Source organism: Musca autumnalis, unplaced genomic scaffold (genome assembly GCF_047663935.1).
Source record: "Musca autumnalis isolate F117 unplaced genomic scaffold, ASM4766393v1 scaffold_2, whole genome shotgun sequence".
Classification (NCBI taxonomy): Eukaryota; Metazoa; Arthropoda; class Insecta; order Diptera; family Muscidae; genus Musca; species Musca autumnalis.
This window is the reverse complement of record NW_027411755.1, coordinates 49,253,331-49,277,639: the sequence shown is the minus strand read 5'-3', so window position 1 is coordinate 49,277,639 and position 24,309 is coordinate 49,253,331. Positions and strand designations below refer to the sequence as shown.

Sequence of the window (24,309 nt, the reverse complement as noted above, 5' to 3'; positions counted from 1 at the left end):
GGCTATGATTATTTTTTTTGCATTTATCGGGCCTTTATCTCAGAAACGAATAAGAATTTGGCCTTGATGTCTTTAGCAATATTGCAGCCCTAAAGAAGTAGAACTTATCTGGTTAACAGACAGCACAAGAAAGACTCCATTTAGCGCATCAAAATCGATCAAATATAGTAAATTTTACATAATTTCTGAAATTCTGGTCAGTTGCTGCTAAACTATTGGGAGTTGAACCAAGTAACCTGTTTCAGAAATCTTCCAAATAATGCTCTCAACAATTCTTCAGAACATTCTGAAAATCTAAAATGCTTATTTCATGTTGTTTCAGTATTATTTTCTATCATATCTTTTACAACAAGTATTTCAAACACAGTTCACACCAACAATTTATTCTCGCATTTCGGATTTCCCCACATGATTGACATATTTATTAAATCGTCGTTGAAAAATATACTAAAAATAACGTGATAGAATCATTTTACAACAATGGAATGTTTTGATTATTACATTCCAGCGAATATGTTTTTCAAGGGAAATTATGGAATTTTTAGATATATTATGAAATTTGAGGCAGTAAATGTAGTTTTTCGAGTTCATTATTTCTTCAAATATTTTATTCTTGCCTTTATCTACAAATTTAATTCAGAGGTCAGGGGTTGGATTCTTGTTCTATGAAAATTTGAAATGAAAAATATTTCCTTTATAATTTTTTTCATTTAACATTTTTCTCCTTTATAAAAGTTGTCATTTCACATTTTCATAGAATTGAGCTCCAGAAGAAGATTCGCATTGGTTTCAGAGATATAGCACCGAATTGCTTTAAAAAGCCAATACTTAAACATGTTTAGATGTGGCCATAAAATCCAAGCTGGATCTGACACAACAAAACCCAACTAGGCTCTCTGGCGTTTGGGTCTGTACTTTCAAAAAATCCTCAGTTCAAATTGTTTGCACAAGATTACCTTAAAAATGTTGCACAATGTTATGAAAGTGGATCTTATTTTGGGAGTCATATCTTTTCGACAGATATCGCGTCCAATACTCATTTCAATAAGTCATCGTATAACTTTTGGACCAGTATGCCAGGAAGCATGGACTTTTCGACGGAAAACATAATATCGCTGTAAACAGGACCAAGCGGAACATCATCGGTATACATACATTTCCAAAAGGTCTTCGAACAGACCCTAAGCTACATTTAGACACAAATGTTGAACTTTTGTGGGGAAGGTTCCCTAAGGAAAGGACCGATATGGGCACTTTTAGAAGTTAAACTAAATTTGAACAACATTTTAGGAGATCCAAAATTTGGACCAAATTGGTTGCCCCGTTCAAGAGATATCGTCGTGCATACCATTTTTATGACATTTTTCAAATATTGGGAGGATGTACCGGTAGTTGTGGACCCGTATTGCCCATCTTCGAAGTGAAACTAAGTTTGTACAAAATATGACGAAGGCCAAACATTGGACCAAATCGGTTTATCAATTCGAGATGTATCGTGGTCTCTACCCACTACATATGGTGTAATACGGAGTTTTTACACCTTTCGGGCAGTTTTCTTAAGAAGTATTGACTTGTCCCTGAAAAAAAAACTTTCACTGTCATAATTAAAGCAGCGAATGCAAGTTGTTTAAACAAAAATCAAAGTTATTCGAGGGCAGGCATTAAAGTTAATTTATCCGAATTTTTGTGTGGGAGGTACCTGAAAGAGTAGACCAATATGTCATAACTTCTAACTTAAACTAAGTTTGGACAAAATATTAAGAAGGCCAAATCTTGGACCGTATCGGCAGATCCGTTCGAGAGTTATCTTGCGCTAAACCAACTACACACGGTGTCATAGGGGTTTTTTGCAACTTTCAGGCTATTTGCTCAAGAAGTATGGACTTGTCCCTGATGAAACTTGTAACGAAACTTGTCCTAAACTGATTTTTTCCGAAATTTTGTGTGGGAGGTAACCGAAGGTGTGGACCGAAAAACCCCTCTTCGAAATTAAACTAAGTTTCGACAAAATATTGCGAATGACAAATTTTGGACCGAATCGCTTGATCCGTTCGAGAGTTATCGAGCGCTCCGGCCAGCCAGATACTGACGGACACGGCTAAATCAAATCCAAATTGTCGGGTCTAAAACCATTATTTCAATGAGGCATATTTTGCCCGTATGAAAGTGTATATACCCTTGTTAGCATAAATGCTGATGGTATAAAAACATGAAATAAGTATTTTAGAGTTTCAGAAAGTTCTGAAGAATTGCTGAGCACATTATTAGGGAAATTTTTGCGGAAGTTTACTTGGTTCAACTTTCAATAGTTTAGCTGCTACTGACCATAATTCCAAAAATTATGTAAACTTCCATATATTTTATAGTTTTTGATGCGCTGGATGCAGTTTTCCATTTGACGCGTAAGTTCTACTATATTAGGGCTACAATATTGCTGAAGACCGCAAAGCTAAATTCTTATAAGTTTCTGAAATAACGATCCGATCAGTGGGAAACAGGGTAGTTTTATCCCGGTTTACACGAGGATATAAATACCAAGCCCGATCTAAAAACAGGAAACCCAACTAGGTTTTTTGTACACAGAAAAAAAATAATTTCTGCATTTCAGGAATAGTGTTCATAAAGTCTTGCCAAGGTTCAAATTTCTGCTTTTCATGAACGCCTTTCATAAAGCAAAAAAAAAAAAAAATGCTGTCTTTTTCTGAGGGATTGAAAAAAAAACAGTTTTGGCGAGTTGTTGTTTTTGTTATTATTGACTAACAACCACCACACACCACCAACCAAACCAGAGACAAATTTTGCTGCTTTTTATTAATTAATGCTTTTATTTTGTATTACTGTAATTTACAGTTTCTTCCAATGGATTTTCACTGTAGTTGTTATCATCTTGTGAACATAGCAGAATAATACGAACCATATTTACATACATGTTGAGTCTTTCAGCACTAGGTTGAAATATTAGATGTTGCCTTTATATTAAAGAAATTAAAAATTTGTAGTTGCGAACTACAGCGAAACCTATTGTTTTTTCGACACCAAACGCACTGTAGTTGTTTGATTTGTCAGTTAACTAACAACAAAATGGTTGCGACATACAGTGGTAGTTTAGGTACGTTGTTGTGGTGTGCATGTGTGTGGCGTGGTTTTTTGATATAGTCTCAATGTGAAGGTGAGACGATGGTGGGCGTTGTGTTGTGGTTTGTTGATATATTGTCACTACGATAGTGAGACGACGAGACCATTCACGACGAGGCCATTCAAAAGAACAAAGTTGAGAGCATTTACCAAACAAGAGAGGAAATATGAGAGCAAATAGTGGAATATAGGGAAAAATAGGAAATTGATTTTGCATCTCATGAAAATCTTACATATTTTTGAAAAAATAGTGGCTTTCGGATGGAAGTAAGAAACTGCACATGTATCTTATGTGAGTATGAAAAAACTACATCACAAACGAAAATATGTAAAAATTCTTGAAATATTTTTTTCAGTGTAGTCTTAAAATGTGCTTTCACAAAATGCTCATTAGACGTTGTTTGCATTTTCAATGTTGCACAGTGTTTTTCTCCATTTTCTCTCGACAATGTGCTGAATATGTTTGTCACAAGCTCCTAATGTACATTGGGAAATTCCAAAACGTATTTTGATACCTTCGAAAATGCTATTTATTTACTTTTAAAACTTGATATCTGTTCATCTGGGCCAAATACCCACCACTCCTATTATTGATGTTTTTGTACAGTCATGCGTTGAGGTTATTTAGCTGTCGGCATTTATTCTTAATACCATTTGTTTGCTGGAATATATTCTCCAAGTACTCATTACCTGTCATTAAAATTTTTATGATCCTTTGACTCTAACATAAATTATGTTTCCAGTTTTGCATAATTCCATACAATTGAGTATTAAAATTATTGTAAATTTATTAGAAATATTCCAAAACATAGCTATGTATATACACATAACTAACAAATGTTTTCTCTTATTATTTTCTTTCATTCCCTTTTCCACCAAAACGTCCTGTACCTGATTGGTGTCGACGACGATGATGATGATGATGTTGGTGAACGACAACAGTCACAAGGCTTGGTTCAGCATGGCATGTTGCCCATACAACAATTATAGCGCCATACAAAGCATTTTCGCGTGAGAAATTGCCGGCGCGCATTGGTACCCACATTGGTCTGATGCATGTCAATGTGACGTTGACGGGTAAGTTGATATTGTAGAGAGTAGTAGTAAGACAACCTATAACACCTACCAACAAACAAACTAAATCATAGCCTAAGAGGAAAACCATTGCATATTGAAAGTGTAAAAAGGCTACAAATGTCGTGGCCACATGACATGCAGCAGCAAAAGAAGTGGCAGTAGCTTTGATGTCCAGTTTCAATTTTCTATTTTTTGGGCTTTCTTGGTTTTTGTTGTTTCCTTAAAGGTAGGAGCAGTAGTGGTGGTGGTGGTGATTTTGTGCATTTTTGTCACGGTGTTCGTTTTAATGATATTTCTATTTGGCCAGTGTTGGCTTGAAGAAATACAAAGCACCAACCGGCAGCTTAAAATAATTTCAGACTATTTTAAATTTCATGTGGCATTTGTGTAACGGGGAAGAAGTCAAATTATTTTAAATTGATTTTAAGCCAATTTAATAATGGCTAAACATGATTTGTTGCCGACAGTACTACTACCAGTAGCCAGTAGTGGCCACTGTAAAAAAAACCATTCATGTTTATTGAAAATTTAAGATTCAAGAGAGGTGTTTTGCCCAAAAACACCAACAACCACCACTTGACATGTAATTTATGTTTTTGTCTAAATTTTTGATTTAAATAAAATTTTGGGGGCGTTGATGGGTTTGCGTGAACAAAAATAATGCTTCTTTGGTGTAGATAGGATTAAGTTTTGAACTACTAAAATTTGCTTAAATTTTAAAGTTATTTTAACAAAATGTTATTAAGTATTGAAATTCCAAAAAAAAGTTATGTGTCACCATTCAATACCCCCCAATTGATATTTGAATTAATTACTTCTCCCATTAAGGAAGTGTTTCATTTCAACCACACAACATCACCATTGTGTATATGTAGATATCTATCTATCACTATCTTCAGAGCTCAAAATCCTCTAATCTATTACAATCTAGTTTTTCCTGTTTCCATGTGTATGAGTGAATATTTGCTAAGACAATAAAGTCCATTGTTTGTTTTTTGCTATTATTTTGGTTTATATTGTTTGCTTTTTTTCTCTGGCTTCCGTATCCACATCGTTATTATTGTTATTATGTTTGGTCGATTTAGTTGTTGTTGCTGCTGGCTATTATGACTATTATTAACACTGTATGTCATATCGCAATAGTGAATTTTTGGCATAATTCACAAAAAATAACGAAAAACAACAAACAAAACATTTATTGATGGCTATCAAAACTGAGGTAGTAGCTGATACTTGTTTGGTGCAATATAGACACATAATATCACTCTATTATAAGGCTTTACAGTATAGATTTATAAGTACATATCATGTTTATGTCGCTGTCGATATCAACGATGATGATGATGATGTGAATGATGACTACAACACTGATGGTTAGACAAACATATACTTTTTGGATAGACAGCCAGAGAATATTGAAATTCAAATTTAGCAAAGATCATATTTTCGGCCAGCAAACAGTGGTTGGAAATACAGTTTGGAAAAAATGAATTGGACTATCGATGAGTTATATTGAAGGATAATATCGATTGATACGATTTTCTATCGATAACGTTAACACCTAACATTAACATTATTTATTATTCCATATACCGGAAAATGCTATGCTATGCTGATATGTGTTTACGTATTTTTTCTGTGGATCTCAACAAGATTGATATGGGGAGGCCTAGGTGGCCCAGATGGCAGGAAAGTTCTATTTGAAACTAGACATATGGCGATGAAAAGTAGAAGTGGACTTACGTTTATGGGGAAAATTTAAAATTCTCCATTCGATTTTCAGCCAACAACTAATGACAAAATTAACCAAAAAAGCTCTAAAATCTATCAGAAACCTATAATTAGTCGACTTTGAGTTGGCTGGAATATTCAAAATATCGAATTTTAACTGATTTGTCAATTTAAATGATCCAAAAATCGACTTTTTAGTTAGAGGTAAAAGTTGAAAATTCCAAAAAATTCTACTTACTCTCAGGAAAGAGTAGCGTCTGGCGAGATTTCTCAATCCTTCCATACTCCTAAGTATCTTCCTTCTGGGTATTCTTTATAACTTCAGTTCGACTGCGGTTGGGGATGGGGTACATAGTGAAGCCCGACTATTCGAAAGTGAACAAGCAAAAAGTCGTTAAGTTCGGCCGGGCCGAACTTTTTATACCCTCCACCATAAAATAGTCTTAATTAAAATGGAATAATTAGTGACCTTTTACAATTTTAGGTGGAACAACTTTTCGACAATAAATAGACACCTACTGCCTCCCACTATTGCTTAAATTACACTGTGAACACAAATGTTGGGGCAGAGATAATTCCTTTTGGAGATGAAAGCCCTTGGTGTGTGTATATTAAAAACCCCAGGACAGATGCGCCGTGAGTCGAACTTCCGCGTTATGGCGTGATGAAGTTTTTGCAAGAGACACTGTAAGCCATCATGAATTAGCATTATATCTTTGTTTGTTGTTTTTGTAGAGCACTTAAGCAACAGTGAACAAAGATATAAAGTTAATTCCTGATGGCCCACAGTGTCTGTAACAAAAATTTCATCACGCCATAACGCGGAAGTTCGACTCACGGCAGATCTGTCCTTCGGGGTACAAAATATACTCACCAAGGCCTTTCTTCCCCAAGAGGAATTTTCCGTGCACCAGACTTTCACCTCCATTTTGTTGCACAGTGTTATCTAATCTAATCTAAAAAAATGTGCCCCTACGGGGCTATATCAAAGAGTCAACCTATCTTTAAATTTTTTGGCGGAAAAGTTTTATAGCTTCAGGGAACTTCAAGAGTCAAATTGAGGGTAGTTTCATCAAAACAATGTAGACCCTCAAAAATGGACCCATGTTGACGAATTTTAGTGAAGAAATTTCGTGACCACTGAAAATTCCCGAAAATCGGGAGGTACAGTTATATGGGGGGATATACCAAAACATGGACCTATATTGACGATTATTTTTGAAAAGACAAAATTGTAGCTAAAATTCTCGAAATACCGATCATTACAGCTAGTTCGGATAAAAATTGCAGCTAAAATTCTCAAAATATCGAAAATCGGGAGATACCGTTATATGGGGGCTATACCAAAACATGGACCTATGATGACGTTGTTTCGTTGGAGATGTTTTATGACCACTGAGAACTTCAAATGTCAAATTACATCTATTTCGGTTAAAAACTGTAGCTAAAATTCTCAAAATACAAAAATTTGGGAGGTATATGGGGGCTATACCAAAACATGGACCCATGTTGACGATGTTTGGTGGGGATATTTCATGACCACTGAGAACCTCAAATGGCAAATAACAGCTAGTTCGGTTAAAAAATTTAACTAAAATGCTCACAATACCGAAAATCGGGAGGTACCGTTATATGGGGGCTATACCAAAGCATGGACCTATGTTGACGATGTTTGGTGGAGATATTTCATGACCACTGAGAACCTCAAATGGCAGATTACAGCTAGTTCGGTTACAAATTGTTGCTAAAATTCTCAAAATACCGAAAATCCGGAGGTACCGTTATATGGGGGCTATACCAAAACATGGACCTATGTTGACAATGCTTGGTGGAGATATTTCATGACCACTGAGAACCTCAAATAGCAAATTACAGCTATTTCGGTTAAAAATTGTAGCTAAAATTCTTAAAATACCGAACATCGGGAGTTACTGTTACATGGGGGCTATACCAAAACATGGACCTATGTTGACGATGTTTCGTGGAGTTGTTTCATGACAACTGAGAACCTCAAATGTCAAATTGCAGATAGTTCGGTTAAAAATTGTGGCTAAAATTCTCAAAATTCCGAAAATCGGGAGGTACCGTTATATGGGGACTATTCCAAAACATGGACCTATCCTGATCAAGAATATATATACTTTATAGGGTCGCAAATGATTAGTTCGATGTGTTACAAACACAATGACAAACTTAATATACCCTCCATACTATGGTGGAGAGTATAAAAAATTTAATGAAGCTATAGTCATGTTTATACTAACGGTTTTCTATTTCGATTTATTTGACGTGAAGTGTCCGAAAACATATCAAAATAGTACCACTACTATCGGCAGTCAAATAAAGTGAATTGGTAAACTGAGGCAAAATCAGGAAACTTGTATTTTTCGTACACTTACTTACTTACTTAGCTGGCCCATTACGGAACATTTGTTCCATAGACCGAACTAAGAAAAGATCTCCATTCCTCTCTGTTTTTCGCTTCGCTTTTTGGAATACCGCGCCTTTTCATTTCTTCATCCACTTTTATGCTCCATCGAAGCTTAGGCCTGCCGATTCTGCGTGCACCGCCATGTAGCGGATTCATCATCGCTCATTCTTATGATATGGCCTAGCCAACGCAATCGTTGCATCTCGATACGTTTAACTATATTCATGTCTTTGTATAGCTGATATAGCTCGTGGTTCATACGACGTCGATATTCACCGTCAACGCAAATCGGCCCGTAGATCTTTCGAAGAATTTTCCTCTCAAACACACCAAGCACTGCCTTATCTGATCGCGCAAGTACCCATGCTGTTACTTCCTTTACTGATCGTCCCATGATGTCTATGTCATCCGCATAGGCAAGTAACATGTGGCTATTGGTGTAAATTGTGCCATTTCTTTTGACATTTGCATCTCGAATTACCTTTTCCAGCAAAATGTTGAATAGGTCACAGGAAAGGCAGTCTTCTTGTCTGAAACCTCTTTTGGTACAAAATTCTTCGGAGAGGTTCTTTCCAATTTTAACTGAGGGCCTAGTATCAGTTAAAGTCATCTTACAAAACCGGATGAGCTTTGCGGGGCAACCAAATTCAGACATTGCATGGAATACCTTTGAACGGAGGGGACTGTCGAATGCTGCTTTATAATCGACAAAAAGGTGATATGTGTCGATCTGCATCTCTTGGGTCTTCTTTAGGATTTGCCGCAGGGTAAATATCTGGTCAATGGTGGACTTGCCTGGTCTAAAGCCACATTGGTATGGTCCAATTATTTCGTTGACCATTGGCTTTAGTCGTTCGCACAATATCCCTGACACTATCTTATAGGCAATAGGGAGAAGACTTATACCCCTATAGTTGGAGCATATAGTCTTATCTCCTTTCTTGTGAACGGGACATAGGATGCTCAGGTTCCAATCGTCGGGTACGCGTTCTTCCTGCCACATGGTGCTAACTAGCTGATGCATACACCTTATCAGCGCGTCGCCACCGGTTTTAAACAGCTCGGCTGGTAAGCCATCGTCTCCAGCTGCTTTATTATTCTTCAGCCGGTTGATTGCTGTTTTTACCTCATCTTGGCCGGGCGGTAAACATTCTATACGATCTTCTGGGATTGGATCTATGGTATCATCGTCTTCGCTACTATTGGATACCAGCAGATTGGAGAAATGTTCCTTCCATATCCTGAGCACGCTATCTGTATCTGTTAACAGATTACCTTGCTGGTCTCTACAGGAGTATGTGCCTGTACCAAAGCCATCTGTTTGATGTTTCCGGACTTCATTCTGGCTCCTGTACATCTCGATTTTTTCACACTCCCGCTTTTCCATTTCTCTCTTTTTCTTGCGGAAAAGACGTTTCTCTTCTCTCCTTTTCTCCCGATATCTCTCTGGTGCGCTACGCGTTGCTACTGATTGTAAAGTAGCTCTATATGCCTCATTTTTTCCTTCGGTAGCAGCATGACACTCCTGGTCATACCATGAATTTCTTTGTGAAGGTCTCTGGAATCCAAGTATGCATTTTGCGGCTGTTTGCATGGAGTGGGCAATATTTTGCCATTGTGTTGTTATGTTATCGGGACAAGGAATGCTCGCGTTAAGCAATTAGGATAGTTGAGTGGAATATGCTGTGGCTATCTGTTGTGTTTGCAGCCTATCAGTGTCCAACTTCCGCGATGTGTCAGTTCGTGCTTTATTTGCAACGTTTAGACGGGTACGTACCTTTGCTGCAACAAGGCAGTGGTCCGAATCATGTTTGCAGCTGCAAAGTCTATCAGCCTCATACCATTGTCAGATATTTCACTGTGGAGACTGAATTTCCCGAATGTTGGGCCAAAGATATTCTCCTTTCCAATTTTGGCATTAAAATCGTTTAGAATGATTTTAATGTCATGGGCAGGGCAACGTTCATATGTTTCTTTTAAGCGCTCGTAAAAAAAACTTTGGTCTGTTCGTCATTTTCTTCAGTGGGAGCATGAGCGCAAATAAAGGTGATGTTGAAGAATTTAGCTGGGCTGAAGCTGGATAACAGATGTTTTAGTCTCCGACTAACTACGAATCCGCAACCAAACTCATGCTTTACGTCATGGCAGTTATAGTACAGTGCGTCACCTTTAGGTGTTGTTGTGACGCCTTTCCCAATCCATCGTATGTCCTGTATGGCAGTAATATCGGCCTTGTACTTTTCAAGTACGTCTGCCAATGCGAAGACTGCACCTTCTCTAAAAAGAGTGCGAACATTCCAGGTGCAGATTCGCAGATCATGGTCCTTAAAACGTTTGCGGGGTTCGTCAACTTTGGAGGGGTTTGTTTTTCTTTTCTTTCGCTTTTTCATAGTAGGCTGTTTTTTCTAGGGCAGGGCTACTAACCCGACGCCCAAACCCAAGTTTTTAACGTTATTATGGGTGAACACCTTTAACGGGTGTTAAAGGCAGTTCCCCAGGTGACTCCACGGGGAGGTCAGTGTCCACTTGAGATGGGAGAGGGACCAAAATAAATGCTGGACTTTGCCATATTAATGCCGCTCAGGACCGTTCCTTGATATCTCTCATCCCCTACGTGACCCAAAGGTGGTATATTGGCTTTTTATATTGCAAGTACCTCCGGAAGGACATTGTCTGCATATTCTCTATAAGGTATCCGGTCATTTTAGGTGCAGATATGGAAATCATATTCAAATCGTTTGCGGAGGGATTATATCTCTTTTTCTTCTTTTTTAACGAATGTGTTTCTAGTGTTGCGTAACTCTCTCAAAGCCTAAACCAAAGATTTAGGTGTTCGAACGTGATATTGGGCATTTTATATGCACCAAATACCTTTCTCGCAGATGAAGGTTCTAGAAACTCTCACTTTAGATCCTCAATTGGTTATTTGATTCTCATCCACCAAATATATTAGCTAGATATTCCACTTTCCCAACCTGTGTTGTTTTTGGCATTTTTTCAAAGGGCAGAATGCAAACTTTTACTGTATCTTTAAACTCCGTTCCATTTTTTTTTTGCTTGAACCCACTGTCCCTCTCTGTCACAATTTTGGCAAATTTTTGGTCTAGTGATTCTGCATTAGCGGATATTCAAAACTGTTCACTGCTGTTGGCTGTGTTCTTCATATCATTTTTATAAAATCTTTCAATTATGTTTGAATTTTGACGACAACGACAAAGAATTGAACAAATTTTTGATTCGTTGCTGCTTAGAGCTCTTAAAGCTATTTGCAAAATTACTTGTTGTTCAATTGAGGTGGTGTTTTAGTGTTTCTTTCGGCGGGGCTTTGGCATACATTACAGCTAGATGTTTAGATGCTTTTCGGTTTGCCGTTGTTGTCAAACTCGATTAGACTGTCTATTCAAGTGTCACTTGAATTGTGTTTGACTGGCAGGCTGAATGGTTCGTTGGTTGGCTGATTATTTTTTGGTAGTCTCATTCGGTTAGCCATAAAGAAGTCATACAACAGCAGCAGCAGCAGTATCATAGATACAATAGGAAAAAGATCATAATTTTGTGTTAAGCTAGAAAAGTGGCTAATAGAATGTATTGGGAAAAAACAATGACATCGTATGAATTAGTGAATATGCATTTCAAGATCTTTTGTGTTAAACAATGGTGTGCAGAGGCATGCATAGATGTCTTATTATGCAATTGTGTTTTTAAGCAATTCAGAATTTTTTGTTTTGAAATCAAGCGAAGATTTGAAAAGAGATAACTTAAAGAAAATATTAAATGTCCATTAGTCATAGGCATAGATGACATTCTTATTGTTCTTTGGAGGTTTTGAATTCATCACTAACCACATCTTTAAACACCATAGCTATGATATTAATATTGTTTGGCTTTAAATAATTCTTTTGTTCTTCTTCTACTCTTGCATGCTGAAGATTATTTTCATTGAGTTAGTTGTCTCTTAAGTAAGACCACGTGTCGTCTTCATTGAATGCAACAATATACATATGAATTGAAAAAAGAGAGAAAAAAATCCTACATCTTGTTTTACTTAGCTATCATACTCATACATGTGTACACATACATATATACAATTCCAATCCATTTTCTTATTTGGTTTTCATCAATTGAATTGATTTCATTGAATATCTTCCATGTGCAATGCTTCGCCCCACCAAATATCCTTGACGAACTCTACAAACAATAAGTGTGTCTCATTGCGACAGCACGTGATATGGTTGCTTGGAAATCTTAAGACAATATCTTACTTGCTGCCATGTATTTTAGTAATCTTGAAATTATTTACATACACACAGACCAGCAAATCATACATTTGTGCCTACATTTGTATGTTGATGAATCTTCTAATCCATTATCTAAATTAAAATATCGAAATATGCAGAGGGAGTTTATATTTTCAAAAACAAAAGAGGAAATAAGTACGAGTATGTTGTAGTACAAAAACAATATAAGACAATACATTTGTTTGGAAAGTGTCCTAAATATTGAAATATTGAGGGAAAAAATATCAAAAAAAAAAAAAAAAAAACAAGTAAAAAAGCATCAGTCGGCTTTGCCGATAGAGATATACCCTCAGCCTGTGTATATTGAAACATTTTTTCCCAAAATACGTATGTAATTAGGGGTTTTAAATATGTAGGGCGTTTGAACCGACAAAAATGTTGATTAGGATTAAAGATCAAAAGTTTTGCGGAGGAGATACTTAAAGGAATGGATCGACATTGACCATTATGGAAGTGGATCTGCAGCCACAACATATGGTGCCATAGGGGGTTTTTACACTCTTCGGGCTGTTTATTCAAGAAGTATGGACTTACCCCTAAAAAACTTTTACAATCGTAATTAATGCAGCGAATCATATCGAATCACTTCGATATCAGGTCTTAAAGTGAACTTATCCGAAATTTTGTGTGGGAGGTACCGGATGGAGTGGACAAATATAGTCCATATTTGAACCCGACCTATATCTGGTAGATATATTAGGATGTGTAAAGTATAGGCCAAATCGGCCACTCCCTTCAAGAGTTACCGTACGAACAATTTTTACGAACATTTTTGAGCTTTTGTTGGGGATGTACCTGAAGGAGTGGATCGATATGGCTTATCTTCAAACTTAAACTATGTTTGGACAAAATATTACTAAGGCCAAATTTTGGACCGAATCGGTAGATCCGTTCGAGTGTTATCTTGCGCTCCAAACACCTCACACGGTGTCATAGGGGTTTTTTTTGCAACTTTCAGGCTATTTTCTCAGGAAGTATGGACTTGCCCCTGATTAAACTTGTACCGTCGTATGGAGGGCCGTGAATACAAGTTGCTAATACAAAAATCAAAGCGATTCGAGAGATGGCCCTAAACTGAACTTTTCCGAAATTTTGTGTGGGAGGTACCCGAAGGAGTGAACCGATTGCGTCCATATTGAAACCTTATTTAAGTCCGATACACATTTCACGATGGACAAAGTATGTACCAAATCAGTTACTCCCTTCAAGAGTTATCGTGCGCACAAATTTTCCGAACATTTTCGAACTTTTGTGGGGGAGGTACCGGAAGGAGTGGACCGATATAGTCCATCTTCGAACTTAAACTAAGTTTGGCTAAAAAATTACGAAAGCCAAAATTTGAACCGAATCGGTTTATCCGTTCGAGAGTTATCGTGCGCTCCAGCCAGACAGACAGACAGACGGACGGACATTGCTCAATCGACTCCAAATTGTCTGAAACACATTTCGTCTAAACATACTTGGGGTCTAAAACCATTGAGGCACATTTTGCCCGTATGAAAGTGTATATACCCTTTCTAGCCTAAAGGCTGAATTCTTACCAAATCAAAATCAAAACCTATTTTCACAAATTGTTATAGGATTCGTTTTTTGGCTACAACATCGAGCTGGTAAAGTTTTTTCATCGATTGGACCCTATTTTGTACGGGGACTATACTAAAACCTGGGCCGACGGAACTACACTCTCAGGATTCTTCCTTCGAATACAAAACAGCGTACCTTAGCTTGCCGTACAGTCCACTAATATAGGAAGTTCGCTAAAATATAGAACATTACGAAACAAGTAATAACGGCGTTAAGTTCGGCCGGGCCTTCGTTTATAAAAGTACTAAGATCTTCCTCTTTCTACTTTCCCTCCAAAAGAGCTCATGGCGTCATCGTAGTTATTTCCAAAACATGGACCAATATTTACAATTTTCTAATTGAGTTTTTGAACGCCTGGGAACAAACAATAATAAATTGCAGCAATCTCGGTTAAAATATTCATTAAAATATTCAAATACTTTCTGTCCGCTTTCCTTCACGGACATAACTCCCAACGAATTTTGGGAGTTATGTCCGCAAAGCGCAGCGGACATAACGCCCAAAATCATTTTGGGAGTTATGTCCGTGGGAGTTATGTCCGGGCACCGCCCGCAACATCAAATTTTCAACGGCGGCAAGCACAATGTTTAACGAAGTTAACTGAATATTTCAGCCATGTAAATCCCCTCTACAAGTGGTATCCTAAGACACGTCGGCGATAAACAGAAGTCCCATATCATTGAACTAATGTGAGACGGGGTGCACTCAGTAATATGAGAGAAGTCTCCTTTCTCCCTTCTGGGATGTTTGTGAAACCATTATATTATAGGAAATGAAAAAATAGGAAATTATAGTCATCTTTAGGGGAACGACAGGCCCACACATTGCAATATTTTGACTTAAGTTTTCGGTTTCCTTAGTTTCAATATGCTTCCTATCGAATTCCATAGGTTAATTTTCACGAACATTATCTAACGTTACCTCCAGATTTTCAATGCTTTGAAGAATTTTGCTTCATTTTTCGACCGAACTACGCGTAATTTGACATTTGAGGTTCCCTGCGGTCACGAAACTTCTGCACTAAAAATTGTTAATATAGACCAGCCAAGATCACCCATATACGTTAACGTGACTGAAAAAACAACATATGTTCTCTTTATTCTCATTTGTCGTGGTTTAGCAAAGGAAAGACTCGCTCAGAGAGTCTAATGCACAAAACATTTTGAGCATCACCGATATAGACCCATGTTTCGGTATAGCTCACGAATAATGGTATTCCCGATTTTCAGTATTGTGAAGGTTTTAGCTACAATTTTTGAATGGACTATCCGTAATTTGATTTTTAATATTCCCTGCAGATATTTAAAATTCCCCACCAAAAATTGTCGACATAGGTCTATGTTTTGGTATAGCCCACATATTACTGTACCTCCCGATTTTCGGTATTTTAAGAAGTTTAGCTATAATGTTGACCGAACTAACTGTTATTTGACATTTGAGGTTCCCTGCAGCCACGAAATTCCTCCATGAAAAGGTGCTAATATAGGTCAATTTTGTGTTGTGGAGCCCTTATAAGGGTACCTTCCGTTTTTATGTGTTGTAAGGACTTTATCTACATTTGTTGATCGAACAACCTGTAATTTGAGGTTTCCAGTAGTCACAAAACTGCTCCAACAAACATTGTAACCATAGTTTTACACTCTACTATAGGCCTCATAGAAAGGTGCTGCCCGATTGAAGATATTTTTAGATGAATTTGCTGACCTAAGTAAGCCATTTGGAATATCCGTGGTCATAAAACATTTCCACCAAAAATTGTGGACAGGCAAGAAAACTTATTAGTCCATAGTGGAGGTTAGAAAAAATTCGGCCACGCCGAACTTAAAGATTTTTTACTTATATAATGTTTGCATCTCGTATAAACCTTCCCAGCAGGAGTTTTAAACGACCTAAATTATGTACAAACCTTTTTTTGGTACTAAACTCTTTAGATAGGTTTTTACTATACACTCCACGTCAGTAGAATAGAACACCTAAATTTTTGTTAATGTTAGCTTATTTATCCCAAAACGAATGAATCTGCGTTTTTAATCTTGTAGGTATTTAAAGTCTATGATGTTCCGTATCAAACACGGAAAAAATGATGTTTCTAGCTCTTCGCGAAATGATTTTCTGATCAATTTTCCAACAGTACTATGAGAAATAGGCATTTATTTTTGGTCATCAGGATAGAACAGCCACTATATTTTCGCGAATTTTTGAGATATTAACGCCGAATTTTCTTTCGGTCGATAAATCAAGGCTTTCTAATCATTTTTCACCAAAGAAATCCTATAAATTATTCCGCGGATACCGAAATAATAGCGTTAAAGGATTTAAATTGACAGATATTTGAAACATCTCGGAATATCAATATGAGTCGCGCAGTTATGTCATATTTCTTCACAATTATATAGAATATGACGCAGACAACCTCGACGAATACAATCGAGTGCTTCGGATGCTGATAAGATGGAACATTTTCAAAATAATTTTGAAAAACGTCAAAATTTCTTATGAAAACCTTGATGTTTTTTCAATAAAATGGTTTTTCCGCGAACAAGTCTGCCGTTTAAAGGTTTGGAAATATGCTCCAGATTTGGAGAAAGATAATCTGATATGAAAACAACCGTTATTTTAATACAATGACGGAAATTTTAGTACTTTTTAAAACAACATACGAAACCTAAAACCTCAATTTCCATGACTGTGTTTTCCCGCGAAAACGGGGCTTTTACATTTGCGAATTCAGTTAAAAAAAACTACTAATTCGTAAAATCCGGTATAGAGAGCATAACCTGGTCCATTTATATTGGAGCATAACACTGTTGAGAACAGTCGCGGACACCGAAAAAAGAACACATATAAAACTCGAAGTCCAAAGGCTGTGTTCAATTTGAAAAATGTGCTAAAATTTCCCTCAGAGTATTAAAATAGCGGTTGTTTTCATATCAGATTATTTTCCTCTAAATCTGGAGCATATTTCCAAACCTTTAAACGGCAGACTTTTTCGCGGAAAACCCATTTTATTGAACAAAACATCATGGTTTTTATAAGAAATTTTGACGTTTTTCATAATTATTTTGAAAATGTTCCATTTTATCAGCATCTGAAGCACTCGATTGCATCCGTCGAGGTTGTCAGTGTCATATTCTACCTTATTGTGAAGAAATGTGACATAACTGCGCGACTCCAATTGATATTCCGAGATGTTTCAAGTATCTGTCAATTTAAACCCTTTAACGCTGTTATTTCGGTGTCCCCGGATTAATCTATAGGTTTTCTTTGGTGAAAAATGATTAGAAAGCCATGCTTTATCGACTGAAAGAAAATTCGGCGTTAATATCTCAAAAATTCGCGAAAATATAGTGACTGTTCTATCCTGATGACCAAAAATAAATGCCTATTTTTCATAGTACTATCGGAAAATTGATCAGAAAATCATTTCGCGAAGAGCTAGAAACATATTTTTTTCTGTGTTTGATACGGAACATCATAGACTATAAATCCCCACAAGATTAAAAACGCAGATTCATTCGTTTTGGGATAAATAAGCTAACATTAACAAAAATTTAGGTGTTCTATTCTACTGACGTGGAGTGTATATTGAGGACATGGTATCAGAGTAATGTCAGCTTACAAAGCCGAATGAGCTTTGCGGGAATACCCAATTGGGACATGACTAAGAATTCCTTTGAACGAGTAGATAAGTGTAGATCTGCATTTCTCTGGCTTTTCCACGGATTTGCCGCAAAGTAGTGGTGGATTTGCCAGGTCCAATGTCGCACAGATATGCCCCTATTATTTCATTAACCAATATCACAGATACTATTTTTTAGCCAATAGAGAACAGTCTGATGCATACACCTTATGAGCGTGTCGCCTCCGCTCTTGAACAGCTCGGCTGGTAAACCATCGACTTCTGCGGCTGTAGTTTTAAACCCTGTGCCGCAATATTGAGGGTCTAATTAAATTTGTCATTCCGTCTGTAACACATAATAAGGCACAAATAAAAAAAAAATAGAAATATTCAATTGAGGACCCTATAAAATATATATATGTATTCTTGATCAGGGTAAAATTCTAAGTCGAGTTAGCCATGTCCGTCCGTCTATTGAAATCAATATACAGCTCGCATTTTTTAAGATAGAGCTTTGTAATTTGGTATAGAAGTTTATATTACTCCTAGGATGTTTGGTATTGCAAATGGGCTGTATCGGTCCAGGTTTTGATATAGCCCCCATAGACCGGTACTACCTGGTTTTTGGTTATTTTGAGGTTTTAGCTTCATTATCACACAGAAATGGCTGAAATTTTGTACTTAGTCTTCGTTGGGGGTATACAACTTTTCCCCAGAATTTTGTCGGTATAGGCCTACGCCTTCATATAGACCCTATAGAACGGTACCTACTGAATTTCGGTATTTTGAAGGTTGTGGCCTCAATATTCCTCCGAAATGCCTGAAATTTGGTATTTAGTCTTTATTGCAGGTATAAAACTTCATATAGCCCAGATAAAACGGTACCTCCCGATTTGCGGTATTTCGAAGGTTGTGGCCTCAATATTCCACTGAAATGACTGAAATCTTGTATTTAGTCTTCATTTGGCGTATAAAACATTCCATATGAAATTTGTCGGTGTAAGTCCACGCTGATATCTTTTCCAAACGAAAAGTGCTTTCAAGTAGAATGTAATATGCTGTGGCTATCTGTTGCGGCTGCATTTTTCCGATGTTCAACTTCCGTGATGTATCTGCTACTACTTTGTTTGCAACGTTTAATCGGGTACATACCCTTGTTGCAAGAAGGTTTAATCCAAGTCGATGTTTGCTCATCGGATCAATCGAACATCCAGCAAGTTCGTTAAATGTCTTTCATCCATCACAACGTGTTTTCTTGTTTTTTTTTTATCTGGTGACGGCCTGGTACTCTAATGAATGTCGAAATGCATACTACCATGCCACTCCAAAGTCTATCAGCCTCATTCTGTTGTCAGATGTTTCATTGTGAAGAGTGAATTTCCCGACATTTAGATCAAATATATTCTCCTGTCCAATTTTTGGTTGGAAATCGTCTAGAATAATTTTAATGTCAGACAGTAAACCGGTCGTTTTTTCTAAGCATTCGAAAAATTTATTTTGGTCTGTTCATTCTTGTCTTGGTACTAACCAACTCGGTAGAAAGATCATACCCCTCTAAAGTTGAAGACCACGACATACGTTTTAGGGCGTACGATCCTCGAACGGCCCTCAAGCTGAACATAATCAATTTTTTTTAAGTTTTTTTCCGGGGAGGTGTCTCAAGAGGACAACATTTAATGAATGGCATTCATTTCTCACGTTTAATGGAGTCGTGAAATGTCTCTTCGTTCATTTGCTTAGAGATCTCTAAAAACAAGTCAGTTTTTGTAGATCCCTACAAACAGTGACCTCATGTTCTCCCAAAAACCGAAAAACGCCCTTCAATAAATCCAAGAATTTTAAAATATATAACTCCAAAATTCCCTCAAATGATGTCTTACAAGGCATGCACACAAGCCGTGGAATCTTATATTTGTATTTGTCTCAAGCTTTCCAATAGGAACTTTAAAACCCAACATTATACCCGCAGAACTATTCCGAAGACATTGTATTTTGTTCGATATTCTTTTAAGTCAATTTACAATTTTCAACTATTATTGTCATCTCTTTAAGACGATCTTCCTTTTCACCAAACCACACTTATTTCTCGCCTCTTTTTATGCACAGCCTTTGCAAATACCTCCCTAAGCATTGTCAATAATTTAAATCCTCCTTCACTATTTTTTATTGGCACTTTGATCTTTGTCGTCGTGTCTTTATTTTGCATTTTAGTACGGCGGTAGCGGTGATTGTTGTTAATCTCCAGCATGCATCTATTCCAGCCAAGCAAGCAAAGCATAGGTGGCATTTCAATTGTGTGGGAGGTGTGTCAATCACGTGGTTTGCAAAGAACAAAAAAACTCCCAACACAACACATTACCTTGCCTTCGATCACCATTTTGCTTGCAAGCCAGAACTATCAGTGCAAAGATGTTAAGAAGTCTTAATAAAAATTGCATCGATGGCTATGATGACAATGATTACCCGGCTCAGTATTGCTTTTTTTCTCCACATTGGAATTCAGCAGACACATTAACAGATATAGAGAGGTAGACAGACATATCGATAGATAGAAGGTAGTTGTTATTTATTGGCTATGTCTTGTGTGGTGTGGTACCACATAACGTTGCCGATATGCTTTTTGAAGATGATGTGTTTTTGTTGTTTTTTTTCTTCTTACAGTCAATTGATTGAACGGCACTTATTGTTGTATGGCACTTAAATGTTCAACATCCTAGAGTGAACCACTCTATAGGAAACACATTTATAGTTCAATATAATGTACCATGGTACTCCATTAGATACATCATTATATTCTTGCTTCGGAGTGTTTTTCTTTCTTATTATCAGTTTTTGTACTTTATTTCTTCTTCAAGCATTTATATGCTATTGAAAACGAGAAGTGGAAAAATGAACCGGAAGAAAATGTGGAGAACCTAAAGTAAAAGTCATTTAAGATACCACAAAGAATGGAATGCTGTTATCGACAACATTTTCTAAGAAAAAGTTGTTATCGACAACATTTTCCATAGAAATTGTTGTTATCGACAACATTTTCTATAGAAATTGTTGTTATCGACAACATTTTCTATAGAAATTGTTGTTATCGACAACATTTTCTATAGAAATTGCTGTTATCGACAACATTTTCTATAGAAATTGTTGTTATCGACAACATTTCCTATAGAAATTGTTGTTATCGACAACTATTTCTATAAAAAATTTTGTTATCGACAACAATTCCTATAGAAATTGTTGTTATCGGCAATAGTTTCTATAGAAATTGTTGTTATCGACAACAGTTTCTATAGAAATTGTTGTTATCGACGACAGTTTCTATAGAAATTGTTGTTATCGACGACAGTTTCTACAGAAATTGTTGTTATCGACAACAGTTTCTACAGAAATTTTTGTTATCGACAACAGTTTCTATAGAAATTGTTGTTATCGACAACAGTTTCTATAGAAATTGTTGTTATCGACAACAGTTTCTATAGAAATTGTTGTTATCGACAACATTTTCTGTAGAAAAAGTTGTTATCGACAAAATTTTTTACAGGAAAAGTGTTATCGACAACGTTTTCTATAGAAAAAGTTGTTATCGACAACGTTTTCTATAGAAAATGTTGTTATCGACAACGTTTTCTATAGAAAATGTTGTTATCGACAACGTTTTCTATAGAAAATGTTGTTATCGACAACGTTTTCTATAGAAAATGTTGTTATCGACAACGTTTTCTATAGAAAATGTTGTTATCGACAACGTTTTCTATAGAAAAGGTTGTTATCGACAACGTTTTCTATAGAAAAGGTTGTTATCGACAACGTTTTCTATAGAAACGGTTGTTATCGACAACGTTTTCTATAGAAAAGGTTGTTATCGACAACGTTTTCTATAGAAAATGTTGTTATCGACAACACTTTCTAAAGAAAAAGTTGTTATCAATAACATTTTCTATAGAAATTGTTGTTATCGACAACGTTTTCTATAGAAATTGTTGTTGTCGTTAACATTTTCTATAGAAATTGTTGTTATTGTCGACAACAAAAGTTGTTATCGAAAACATTTTATATAGAAAAAGTTGTTATTGACAGCAGCAATCGATAACAACATTTTCTTTAGAAAATAGTTTCGATTAAAATATTTATTATAGAAAATGTTTCGATTACAATATTTTCTATAGCAAATAGTAGGTTACTATATTTTCTCTAAAAAATAATGTCGATAACAATTTTTTCTATGGAAAATAGGCGATAACAATATTTTCTATAGATAGCGGAGTCGACAATGTTTTCTGCAGAAAATATTGTCGATAACAGTATGTTCTATTGAAAATAGTGTCTACAACAATATTTTTATAGAAAATAGTGTCGACAACCTTATTTCTCTCCCATCTCACATCAGATTCCATTGACTGTTTACTACAATCACATTAGCCGGTTATAGATTCAATATAAAGACTTAATAAAATGTTAAAGTGTTCTTCAATACTGAAGACTACACTTAACCAGAATCATTCAATGAAGCAGAGAAGTGCCATGGAGTAGTGAATGCTACCATTTCGTGTCATGACATCGTTTAAGGAAAGGAAAACTCAAAAAACAAAATGTAATGTCTGGTTTTGGTTTGATGGTCTTACCAGTGTCACTTATACATACTAGAGGTATTATGTTATGTCGGAGGAAAGGGTTTAATCGTACAATATAATCACCCAGCGAGTACAACAACAAACAACAACAATGATAGCATGTGACTAATCAAGTTAGTTTCTTTTTAATGCCCCACCACAAAGTAGCAACTGGAGCAGCTATGTCAGTCATGGAAGGAACTTCTTTGCCTGGCAAATAGAAGAAGTCTAAAATTGCAAACGTTAAGGTTGAGTACCAAGGTACTACGAACGAGCTTAGATGATATCGTGTGGTTTGGCGTTTTATGATTCATTTGGATAATTCGTGTTTAACAAACTTTTATTACTGTATTTTCTTCGTAGAGGGTTAATTCGTTATGCTTTGGTATTTGATTTTTATTTTCTTTGTAATAAAGGGAGCAAGTTCGAATCAATAAAAAATTAATAAAAAGTTAAGAACTTAAGGAGTGGAGAATTATTTTAATTTATTGGCCACACAAATCTATTCATAGATATAAAAAATAAATTGTTTCTTTTATGTTCGAACAAATCCTTTTCGAAAATTAGTCAGCTAATTATTTCCTCAATTTGCATAGAAGAAATGGTAGCACAAAGTATTCCTGTTGTGCAAAAGCAAACCTTTTACGCAAAATTGATGCAAATAGAGTTATCGAAATGACATATTATTGAAGTTATTTACCTTTGCATACATTTTGTTCTAGTGACACAATTAATTTTTACCACATACAAAGTTTGCTGATGCTTTTGTTTGCATTTTAAAATCAATTAATTTTTAATTAATTCAACAATCACTGTTTAATTTATTTTATATATTTTATTAGCTCCCTCAACATTAGATTGATGACATCGAACTTGCGTATATGGGTCACTTTTATTTATGTTTGTTTTGTAATTGATATTTACAATTATATTTTTGTTGTTATTTGTAATAAAAGTAATTTCCATGTGCCCTATGTAAACCGTGAAAACATTTTTTTCTGATTTGCCACAGTTATTGACAAAACTTCCTCATCATCGTCACCACTTATCATAATATGAAGAAGCAGCAGACTGCTGGTGGCTGCTGAATCTATCCCATAGTCAGTTTGTAATTGAACGGGATAACACAACAAACATGACTTGTTTATTTTTCATAGAAAATATTCCACGAGAAATTGCATTGTCATAATTATAATTGTATTGACATTGTTTTGATTCGATTATGGCAAGAAATCTGGGGACAGTGAAATGAAAATATTGTCAAAAAAAATTCTCAAAAGAATATTGTCGATTATAAAATTTGCTATAGAAAATTATAAAAAACTAGCAGACCCCGGTCCGCGTTGCTAGCCCGTCGTAATGAGTTTTAAATTAAAAGTAGGTATTTTCTACCTCACTTCTTCGTTCCATTGTCAAACCGAGATGGATTTTAAATTTATCAACAGATTTTGTCTGTAACCTTTCTTTTCTCTTACGGACTTTGTCGGATTTTTCGCCAATTTGTGCCTTTTAGGATTTATTATCGTCCATGTCACTGTCTTTATCCTAAAGCGATCTAATAATAAAAGTTAAAAAAATGATTAAATCGAATTCTCCCGCTTATTTAGACCTATATGTTTTAGCTTTTCATGGCTGATGGACCATTGAACCTCACCATTTAAGTACATTTGTAAATATATAGTTTTTCTTGATCGGGGGACAACCACCGTTGTCTCGAAAACTAATTTGCAACCTGATGCACTCATAAGTTTAACAAATACACCGATTATAAAATAATAGGCCCCGAAATTCGTCTACAAATATATAGCATTTTGGACCACGGGACAT

The 24,309-nt window shown here is 36.0% G+C and overlaps 1 protein-coding gene across 2 annotated transcripts in view; it reads left to right on the top strand.

The window, feature by feature from the left end:
* Positions 1-24,309, top strand: part of mol (dual oxidase maturation factor 1 mol) — a 202,458-nt gene that overhangs the window by 130,889 nt on the left and 47,260 nt on the right. For both annotated transcript variants that reach the window (XM_073967655.1, XM_073967654.1), the window contains exon 5: positions 4,078-4,212. In XM_073967655.1, coding sequence (XP_073823756.1) covers positions 4,078-4,212 — 135 coding nt within the window. The remainder of the gene's footprint in view (positions 1-4,077; positions 4,213-24,309) is intronic.